Source organism: Spermophilus citellus, assembly GCF_964194105.1.
Source record: "Spermophilus citellus genome assembly, chromosome: 5".
Taxonomy (NCBI): Eukaryota; Metazoa; Chordata; class Mammalia; order Rodentia; family Sciuridae; genus Spermophilus; species Spermophilus citellus.
The window spans coordinates 604,651-615,318 of NC_138186.1; the positions used below are offsets into that span (position 1 = coordinate 604,651).

At 46.7% G+C, this 10,668-nt stretch overlaps 2 protein-coding genes across 2 annotated transcripts; both read left to right on the top strand.

Annotated features, from left to right (window-relative positions):
- Positions 1 to 432: 432 nt before the first annotated feature.
- On the top strand, positions 433 to 825 carry LOC308650481 (histone H2A type 1; the record flags this gene model as incomplete). Its single annotated transcript, XM_081296492.1, has 1 exon — positions 433 to 825. One exon carries the CDS (start codon positions 433 to 435, stop codon positions 823 to 825), a length of 393 nt encoding a protein of 130 aa, XP_081152618.1.
- Positions 826 to 1,819: 994 nt separating this feature from the next.
- Positions 1,820 to 9,951, top strand: LOC308650325 (histone H3.1; the record flags this gene model as incomplete). Its single annotated transcript, XM_081296393.1, has 2 exons — positions 1,820 to 2,367; positions 9,870 to 9,951. The coding sequence occupies one exon, from the start codon at positions 1,820 to 1,822 to the stop codon at positions 2,228 to 2,230; it is 411 nt and encodes a 136-aa protein (XP_081152519.1). The 3' UTR covers positions 2,231 to 2,367; positions 9,870 to 9,951.
- Positions 9,952 to 10,668: the final 717 nt, after the last annotated feature.

Sequence of the window (10,668 nt, forward strand, 5' to 3'; positions counted from 1 at the left end):
CAGGCAGCCATTGGCGAGCCCACGTGGCGGTGGTGTCCCAGAACTCCTGCGCGATTCTTTCCATCCTACTTCGGCGCCTTGCTCCGCACCTCCTTGGAGCCTTCGTGGGGACCAAGGCGGACTCCACTGGCTCGGGTACAGGAAACCTTAAGTACCCAAAAGAGAATCACTACCAGACCGGTCCAGTGCTCCTTAGTTAGAACTCAACTCGCAGCAGAGTCTAACTTGTGATTGGGGGATATATGGAGCTCACGGCTCGGTATTGTCCAATCAAAATGCGTGTTTTAGAAATTGCGTTTACAATATTTAAAATGAACTTACAACTTCAGCCAATGGCTCAGCTTCTTTTTCGCGCCCAAAGTGGCTATAAAGTGTGTGGGGTTTTTTTGTTCCTTTCACACACGTTTTTGGTGTAGTTTGAGCGCACACGTCATGTCTGGACGCGGCAAGCAGGGTGGCAAGGCTCGCGCCAAGGCCAAGACGCGCTCCTCCCGCGCCGGCCTGCAGTTCCCGGTAGGGCGAGTCCACCGCCTTCTGCGCAAGGGCAACTATGCCGAGCGGGTCGGGGCCGGCGCGCCCGTCTACCTGGCGGCGGTGCTGGAGTACCTGACGGCCGAGATCCTGGAGCTGGCTGGCAACGCGGCCCGCGACAACAAGAAGACGCGCATCATCCCTCGCCACCTGCAGCTGGCCATCCGCAACGATGAGGAGCTCAACAAGCTGCTGGGCAAAGTCACCATCGCGCAGGGCGGTGTCCTGCCCAACATCCAGGCGGTGCTGCTGCCCAAGAAGACCGAGAGCCACCACAAGGCCAAGGGAAAGTGAAGTCCCTATAACCTAACCTTCCTAAAACCAAAGGCTCTTTTCAGAGCCACCCACCTTTTCTGAGGAAGAACTCAGCACTTTATTCTCTGAGTGTGTCGGAGGTGCACAGTTATGTTTTAAGCATATTGAAGTAGTAAGATCAAGAATAGTGCTCAAGATTCACTTTGAATAGAACCCCCCTCCCATTCTATATCGTCCCCTTCCTCTAAATATTTCCGGGTCGTTATATAAACATTTTTGTGATTTGCCGCAGTGAGTGTGATGTTAAGATGACTTATTTTTCAGGATTTTTTTTTTTTTTTTTTATAGGAGAGCTTGATGGTCTCATAGTCAACTAGAATTCCTTCCTAGGAAAGGGCCTTTTCAGGTCTGCTTATATTTACTGTAAAAGACCTTAGTATACATCAATGCAAACATAACTCCGCGGATAGTAAGGGAACCTTGAACCAAGCAACCATTTGACTGCATCACCCTCAGTTATGTCAGATACTATTGGTATCATAGTCGAGCACATTTCTAACCCTTCGCCCCACGCGCCCCAACCACTACATCCCCACACCAGGCAAGACAAACAAGTTTTCATGTTCCAGGAGCCACTGTGCCAACCTATTTTCAAACTTTTTTTTTTTCGGGCTTTGGTACAATCGTTAAAAGTAAATTGCATCATTCTACTCGTAACTTTTTCAATTTATCTGAAATAGAAAACAAAGCTTCAAAAAATGCTTTGGTTTAAGAACAGTTTAGACTGACTCCCACGAATTCCAATTCCAATTCTATTTTCATTCGATCTTATTTGCTTGAAACCGTAAACAAAATAAGTCTCTCAGAAGAGAAAAATGGCTCGGAGGAGGGGGTAAGAAACAAAGATTGAATTAGAAGCCAATCAAGTTACAGCTGCAACAGCTCTGACCAATCAGGATGAGATCGTCAGTATAAATTCAGGTCCTTGCAGCACCATTTCAGCTCCTTTTTCTGAAGGCTCTGGTGATTTCTCATGGCTCGTACCAAGCAGACAGCGCGTAAGTCCACCGGCGGCAAGGCGCCGCGCAAGCAGCTGGCCACCAAGGCCGCCCGCAAGAGCGCCCCGGCCACCGGCGGCGTCAAGAAGCCCCACCGCTACCGGCCCGGCACCGTGGCGCTGCGTGAGATCCGCCGCTACCAGAAGTCCACCGAGCTGCTGATCCGCAAGCTGCCGTTCCAGCGCCTGGTGCGCGAGATCGCGCAGGACTTCAAGACCGACCTGCGCTTCCAGAGCTCGGCCGTCATGGCTCTGCAGGAAGCCTGCGAAGCCTACCTGGTGGGACTGTTCGAGGACACCAACCTGTGCGCCATCCACGCCAAGCGCGTCACCATCATGCCCAAGGACATCCAGCTGGCGCGCCGCATCCGCGGGGAAAGGGCATGAACTCAAGACTCCTAGCCACCTCCCCAAAGGCTCTTTTCAGAGCCACCAAAGTTCTCACTGATAGTGCTGCTCCACATTGACTTAGGCTTGGTCTTTTTTCCTCGTAGCTCACGTGAGAAGACCCTCGGCACCACAAGGTATTTTTCCCAAAGGGCGTAAGGTTACTGGAACTTGAAGGCTCTGGAGCTAGGTCGTGTAGTACGTAGGCAACTGTGGGAAGTGAGTTCCTTTTGTTTGGGGAGCTATTGGAGATTGAGCTGAGTCACATCCCCAGCCATCGCCAAGTTGCTTAGGGTCTCGCTGAAATGCTGAGCCTAGCCCTGAACTAGGTTAGTCCTCAGCCGCAGCTTCAGGAGTCACTACCGCACTCCGCTGAGGAGTCCTTTCAAAGGATGATTGCTTCCTCCACCAAGGTAGGGTTTGCCAATAGGTCATCTTGCGGGTTGTGAGTGCTACGTAGTCGGGGGGCGGACAACTGTCCCTACAGGTTCCCAGGAGGTGAAATTGTTAGGTACATTAAGGGATGGCACCTTTCAGGAAACAGGCACCCCCCAAATGTCCTACCCATCCCACCCGGATTCATGAGATAAAGTGAGGAAGTTTTACGTACCTCAATAACAGGCAGGAGACTAAAGAGTGGTCCTCCTAGAGAGGAGAGGGACGGGGTGCCCTCCAGTTTTATTGGGAATTCCCAGAGGTTTCCAGAGCCCCACCCAAGTCCCCATCTTTACTTGGGACTGACAGCCTGGGAGCTGCATGGACCTTCTCCAAGATAGGATGGTGTGATGTTCAGAATTGGAATTTTTAAGAAAACTGAGAACCCCTGTCAGTTTCCTGCCCCTTCAATCAGTTTATTACCTACCCTTTGGACAGCTACCATCAAGCTTTCTGTGTGAGGGTCCTGATGTTCTGGTTGCCAGGGTGATGGGGGTTTGTGACAGGTTTCTGTGATAAGGGAGGGTACAGGCTACTTGGGAGGCTGTGACTTTGTTGTAGGGACAAATGCACCGAAGATAGCAGGAAACAGTTTTATTTGGCTGCAGCCAGGTTCAGAGGGTACAGCCTTTGCTGTAATCAATCAATCCCCTGAACCCCAAGTTCAGGGAGTTTTAGGATTTTATACCCAGCTTGTAAGGGGAGGGGCTCAGAAGCTCACATAAAAGCAGCTTTTTCTTTCACTGTTGTGGGCAAGTTAACCCTTCAAGGACAACCCCTGAGAAGGGGGGAGCTGCTTCTCCCCTCTTTCCTCCCCCTGCCAGCTATTACCATGGAGCCCAATTGTAACTTATCTTAAAAATGTAGACATCTCTGTGAAGCCCAGCTCAAGGCCAGAGGCCTTGTTTGCACATTTCTACAAATTACTGTACTGATACGTTTGTGAAAAACTAGTAAGGGGGTGTCCAGCACCTGGAGTGCTGGTATCTTCTCAGCCAGTGGCCTAGTAAACAGGGTGACATGAAAATAGGAAGTTTATCTACATTGGACTCTTGCAGAGACTCTTGTTGACAGTCCCCAAATGAGCCATGGTGAAGAGGGCTTTTCTGTGGAGAAACGGGGTGCCACTTCAACTTGATCTTGAAACTAGCTTTTTTTGTTTGTTCATTGGGTACTGGGGATTGAACCCAGGGGCACTTTAGCACTGAGCTACAGCCCTTTTTTAGTTTACAGTTTGAGACAGGGTGTCACTAAGTTGCTTAGGGCTCTGATAATTTGCTGAGGCTGGTCTTGGACTAGAAATCCTCCTGCCTCAGATGTGACTGTGGGTGAGGGTGGTTTGACATTCCAGGCCCCATCTTCCAGATGCTTATCTGTCAGACAAGTCTCCTGTGGTTTTCACTCCTTTCCTGCTCTTCCATTCAGGGCTGAACTAGCTACCTAACAGGTGGGTCTCATCTTCTCTTACCCAGTACTATGATTGATAAAGCGTCACTCCTGACCTGAAAGAACCACACCTGAATTCAGCTGAGCCAGCTGAACCACTGCTACCAGAAAGAAGGACATGGTCGTGTTCAAATGAGCATTCTGGTTCCCAAGAGAACTGACGTTTTGTCTGGCAGTGACTCACCTGATAACCTCATAGGATAAAGCTCTGAAATGTGCATTCCCATTGCTAAGATTGTGATGTTGTAAAGTTAGCGCCTTAGCCTTTGGTCTTATTTGCAGGAGCCTAGTAGTGCAGCCATGTGCCTGAGGGGCAATTCAGGGGCATTAGGCCATCTTAACTGTAGGCCAATCACCTGATGCTACACCAGTGATTTACCAGGCAGAAGCCAGAGTGGATACCACCTGGTACAGATCTGTCTCACCTGGGGCAACTGAAAGCTTCTAAAGACTTGGACCCTTGCATGACTGATGTGCATGAAGTCCTAACCCAGGAGACAAGGTGCTGCCTAACATCTGTGAAGCTAAGTGGTAACAGTTACATTTTGCTATTTTTTTTTTTTCCCCTGTAGAAGATGCAAGTCATAGACCAAAGATTTGTTGTTTTTGCTCGCTGCTTTATTTCTAGGATGGATTGCTAATTTGTTATCACTCAGGCACAGATTGCTCCAGCTCAGCCCTCCAGAGGCTTTAGGAAAACAGAAGATTCCATTCTGGAAAAGACATCAATAGCCAGAGCAGAAGGCCTGATTTCCTTCAGTGGAAAAGACAGACACACAGGCCCAGGCCAAGGTCTTCCTGCTCTATTTCAAGGACCCTGGCTGGGATTTTAGAGTCTTCTGAGGTCTGCTGTTTCAAATGGAATGCACTCTTAAGTGTGAACTTAGAAATTATGGTTTTATTTGATGCTCCTTCCTTCAAAAACTGGAGCCTAATTCCAGTCCCCTGCATGTACCCTGAATTTAGAGATGAGCTTCTAAGGGAAAAAAAAGTCCCGCTGCTTAAAGACTAGATCATGACAAGCACTGCACTTCCTACTGGCTAAGTCTAGATGCCCTGGACCCCAGGGGCCATGTGGAAGAGCCCTCCAGCAACCCCTTGGAGAGGCCTGCCGAGTAAGAAAGTGAGGCCTTCAACAGTCAGCAAAGAATTATAGCCAGGAAGTGAGCCAGTTCTGGCCCCTGTCAAGCCTCAGATGACTATAGCCCCTGCAACAAGTGGACTCTGCACTTCCTGAAATACCCCAAGCTAGACCCCACACAGCTAAACCACTGTGTACCTCATCTTCAGAAGGTGAGAGATACTAAACTTGCTGTATTAAGCTGCTACATTTTTTAGTAATTTGTTTCACAGTGAGTAACTGATGAGACAGGAGAGTCAGGAGTCATCCTAAAGAATCAAGTAGCCCAGGTGGGGTGAGGGCCCACAGCTTGGTCCCTGGCTACAGGGAAGTCTGGTCCACCGGACATCTCCTTTCCTTCCCAAGAATCTGCAGGATTTATTTGTGTTGCTATCCAGAGGCTGAAAACCAGCCCAGTACACTAAGAATTCAGAAGGAGGAGGAAAGCTGTGGCCTCTCAGGCAGAGCAGCTGTGCAGGTAAGCACCTCTGGCTAGCAGCTTTGAAGGAGAAAGAAATCTTACTTTATGTTTTTCAGTTCACTTAGAAATGAGTAAGACTCTAAGAAATCAATGTCCCTGTGAACACATATTGACTTATAAACCAGTATTCTATGTTGTTTTAATTTGCTAGTTCCAAGGAAACTGGCTAAGAATTAACTCAGTTAAGAGACTGCATGTGCAGGAAGCCTCTCTGACCTTGCCCTGTTAGTTGCTAACAATTGTTTCATGCCCGTCTCTTTTAAGCTTTCCCACATTTACTATCACATCTGACTATTAAAGGAACATTGTGAGGTAGGCACATTGTGAGGTAGTTAGGGTGTAGCTCATTCATGTAGGGCAGGGGTAGGGGGGGCTTGGCACAGAAAATGTTCTTGGTGCAGGTGGGCCCAGGCATTATGGCTGCACCCTCCAGTTTTTGAAAAATTTCTGTGTGTCAGAGGTACCATCTCTAGTGGTCCTACTACTTGTTAAATAAGCCATTACAAATCATTGTTCTCCTTTTTCTACATCCCACACAAATTTATACCAATGCAGGGGAGGAGAAATATCTTCCTTCTACTTAAATTCATAGGCCAGAGCTTCTGTAACAAAAGATTAATGAGAGAAAAGCATGCAAATGTATTAAATGTAAATTTTGTATGAACAGTCTTGTTAAGGCAATGAGTAAGTACTACCTCATGCCAATCCAATAACGAGGACACAATTGTACGGAAAAGAAAAAAAGAAGTCTTATTGCTTTGCTAGCAAAGGAGAAATACAGGGGACTTCTACCCCAGAGGCTGTGATTCTGCCTGTCATGGGAAACAGGACTTTTAAAGAGGGGATTCAAAGGCTACCTTCTAAGCTGTTCTTTGTCATGGGTCATAATTCACATGTAGCATTTCTTAGACCTGGGGCCATCCCTGAAGTCTAAATTACTTCATTCCTGTGGTACACAAGCTCAAGGACAGATAACCTGGCCTAGGATGGGAAGAAAAGTGATCTTGATTCCCCAAGGTTAGGGAGGGGAAGAGGGAAAAGAGGTGGGGGAAGGGGATATCAGTTTTAAAATAAGCCTCAGTGGCAGAACAGCGAAGCATGAAATGAACCTGTTGCATTTGGACCCAAAGCAGTTAAACTGGAATGCTGCATGCTGGGGGTGAGGGGTAGTTACCAAGGCCAGCTCACCAGAGGGAGTCCTATGGCTCTGTCACTGAACATAAGGGCATTCCTTTCCTCTGGACTTAAGACTTCAAGGGAAGGTCAGAAATCCTTCTTGCATGTGCTATGACTCAAGTTCCTGCAACTTTAAATACCCCAAATCCTGGGATAGCATGCTCTGAACCCATCACTCACAGTTGATTTCATTATTTGAATGCCATTTTCCTGAACTACCTGTCAGAGGTACCATCTCTAGTGGTCCTACTACTTGTTAAATAAGCCATTGCAAATCATTATTCTCCTTTTTTCTACAAAACAGGTCTTTCCCTTTCTTTAAGAGATGTTTTAGAGGTTAAATGAGGTGATATGAGACAGTGCCTTGATCAATGCCCCAGAGAACACGTTAGTTTCATCTCTGGATTTTGGTTAGGAGAGCTGGAGAAACAAACCAAAGTCCTCTGATGAGACTAAACTGGGGTTTAACTCTTGCCACTGGTTAAGACTTAGGAAGCTATCCAATTCAATGACTAACACATAAACAAGTCAATTTTATGGCTAATCTAATAGGCAAATAGCTAATCTTATTTCTTTGGCAATCTGTTAGCTTTTGTTTTCCACAAGGCAGACTCCCCCACACTTCTCTTCAAATTCTGGACACTCCATGGAATCCATGAAGCATCAATCTAGGAGGCAGAAACGATGTTGGAAACATTAGTTGAAAACTAATGCTCACAGGGCTGCTGATGCTCCCCAGAAGTGCCGAGGTCCTGAAAGGCACTCAACAGGAGAGCAAGCAGAGTTACAACCACACACTCTAGTCCAGGCTCAGGCCGGTTTCCGCTTCATCACGGGAGCTGCTGCCAGAAGCACTCCCCACTGCCATGGCTCTTACAAGGATTTGGCCATGGAAACATGCAAGGGAGCATTCCTCTGGTGAGCCAACTCCCGGAGGGTAACGGGCACCCTGTTCTCCTCACTTGGAATATTCTACAGTTTCTCCCTGAAACTAGTCAGATAACTAATACATGCTCAATGCCTAGCTGCTGTCCTTGGTGAGGAGGCTCTGTTCTAGGGTCTTATCAGCCTCCATCTTAGTCTCAGACACTCAGCTTCTGGGAATAAAGGAACTTAGAAAGTTCCTTTATAAATAAAGCTGGCCGCTCAGATGAGTAGTGCCCTTTTTACTTCGCCCCTGCACCTTGCTTGCTTCTGTCTCTTTCTGTTTCTTTATAGGCTCTCATCAGGAAAGAGGCTGTAAGATGTAAAAAACTGAATTTATTTAGGTATCCCTGCTGATGATAATAATAAATCTTGAATACATTTAAAATGTTGTACTTTCTGAAATGGAAAATGAGAGAAGCTGTATTAAAATTTTTATTTACATAAGTAGCCTGAAAGAGGGGTTACAAGCAATAGTTCTATATAAGAAAATATGCTTTGAGTGTTTTAATTTAAATTGAAGAAAAATCTTCAGATTTTTAATGGAGAAAAAATATTTTGACTTCACTTGTATTCAGAGACATTCAAATGAAAACAGCAATGAAGAACTGTATAACACCCATCAGACTGGCAAAATAAGAAAGCTAGTGTCTGAGTCCCCTAGCACTGTTACAGCAAAAGGTTCTAGAGCCACCTGTTTGTTGCTTACGAACAAGATACTGCCCTCTGTTCTAGGCTAAGCAGTCCAGTATGATCCATTTCCTTGTTCACTGAACATTGAACCTCAAGCTGTGTCCTAAGACGGCAGAAGGGGCAGGCAGAACTCTGGGACCTCCACTATTAAAGCCCTGATCCCATTGTAAAATCCTTGAACTTGTGACCTGCTCTCCTCCTGAGGCCCTGGCTCTCAGCACCATCACTTGGGGGACTGGGCTATGAATTTTGGCACGACAGGAACATTCCATCCAAAGCACTAGATGTAACTGTGCCTTGGTAGGAAGTGGAGAGACCCATGTGCTCAGGTGGCCCTTTGCCATGACTTTGTACATGATGGGTAGGAGAATCACCTACCCATCTCTCCCACGCCAGGCCTGTGCCCCAAGGAGGTCTACAGATCCGTGAAGTCAGATTCAGGATAATAGGAAGGCAGGGAGAATTTAAGGGGATAAGTAAAATAAGAGTGTAGGAATACTAAAAAATGCCTTCTTTTGTCTAAGGTAAGATTAGAAGTAAACGGCAAAAGCCAAAGCTGAACTCAAGACTAAGTCCCCCTTAGTACAGGCTCCAGTTCACACCTGGGAACACCAGTGCTGGGAACTGAATGGGATGGCCTAGCTCTAGTCCCAAGGAGGCTGATGACCACAGAAGGAGTCCGACCTGTGTGGCTTTTAGAGAACGCCACATGGAGAGTGCCTGTCTGTGAAAACTCCTGTCCCTACCCTGAAGCCAGAAAGGAGAGTCGGCCTGGTAGCAGAGGGCTACATCATCTTGACCTTGGATTCTGTTCTCAAGACATCCAGGTTGGGAGATGTTAGCAAGAGGTGAGGAAGAGGGGCTGGGGATGTGGCTCAAGCGGTAGCGCGCTCGCCTGGCATGCGTGGGGCCCGGGTTCGATCCTCAGCACCACATACCAACAAAGATGTTGTGTCCGCTGAGAGCTAAAGAATAGATATTAAAAATTCTCTCTCTCCTGTCTCACTCTCTCTTTAAAAAAAAAAATTCTCTCTCTCCCCTCTCTCACTTTCTCTTTAAAAAAAAAAAAAAAAAGAGGTGAGGAAGAGTGTAAGAGCTAAATATTGGCCTGAAATGCATGAAAACCAGCAAAACTGAGGGAAGTCTAGAGGGGAGCCTAATGACCACCATTGGCTACGTGCAGAAGGACACCATAATGTGTCACCCAAAATATGCCTCTTTGGCATAAGGATTATTTTAAGCAGATGGTTTTGAGAAACTATAGACATGGGAGAAGTTCTGAGAGCAAAGGGTTCTTTTGTAAGGGGAGTTTACATGTAAGCTGGAAGCCTCCGTTTGTAATGCTCTCTCCCTCTCCATGTCAGGAAAGAAAGGAGGGCTGCCTCAAGATGGATTCTCAGTGACCATTTGCAGGCCAACCCTTTTCTTGCTGCCACGCTTCTCCACGTCCCCATAACTGGCCTCCCACACCTGCTCCTGTTCCAGCTGAAGATAGTTTCTATGCCACTTCTATGAGGTGCTCAAATTCCTTTGTATCTTTTGTTTATATATGAAATACACATCCCAATAAAGATTTGTATGTTTTGTTTTGTTTTTCTTCTGCTTACCTGTCTTTTGCTACTTCTAAGAACTCAGAAAAAAGTAGAGGAAAAATTATTTTTTCTTCCCTGAACATACACGGCACCAGAACACTGCAAAAACAGCCAGGGCAGAGAGCGCACTCGGTCAACAAGAAAAAAGCATCAGGTACCGAAAGGCTCTCATACTGGAAGGCGTATTTGGCTCTTTTTTTTGATAGGATCTCCTAAATTGCCGAGTTAGGCTCAAACTCATAATCCTCTTGCCTCAACTCCTGAGTCATTTGGATTACTGCGGGACCATACTTGGGTCTTGAGAGAATTCCAGGAGCAAGTAAGGAGTTTCTCTGATAAAATGACTTTACAATCAGATTCCAGAGGCTATAGAATTGTGGGCCTTAGGAGAGATGGTGGGATAAGGGCAAGAGAAGAGAAATCTGATGGGCAGTGTTTTACTCAGCTTTCTCATGGCTGTGACTAAAAGTCCTGACCAGAACAACTTAGGAGAAGAAAGTTTATTTGAGGGCTCATGGATCAGAGGTCTCAGTCAGACAGCTCAACCCATTCCTCAAGGCTTGAGTCAGGC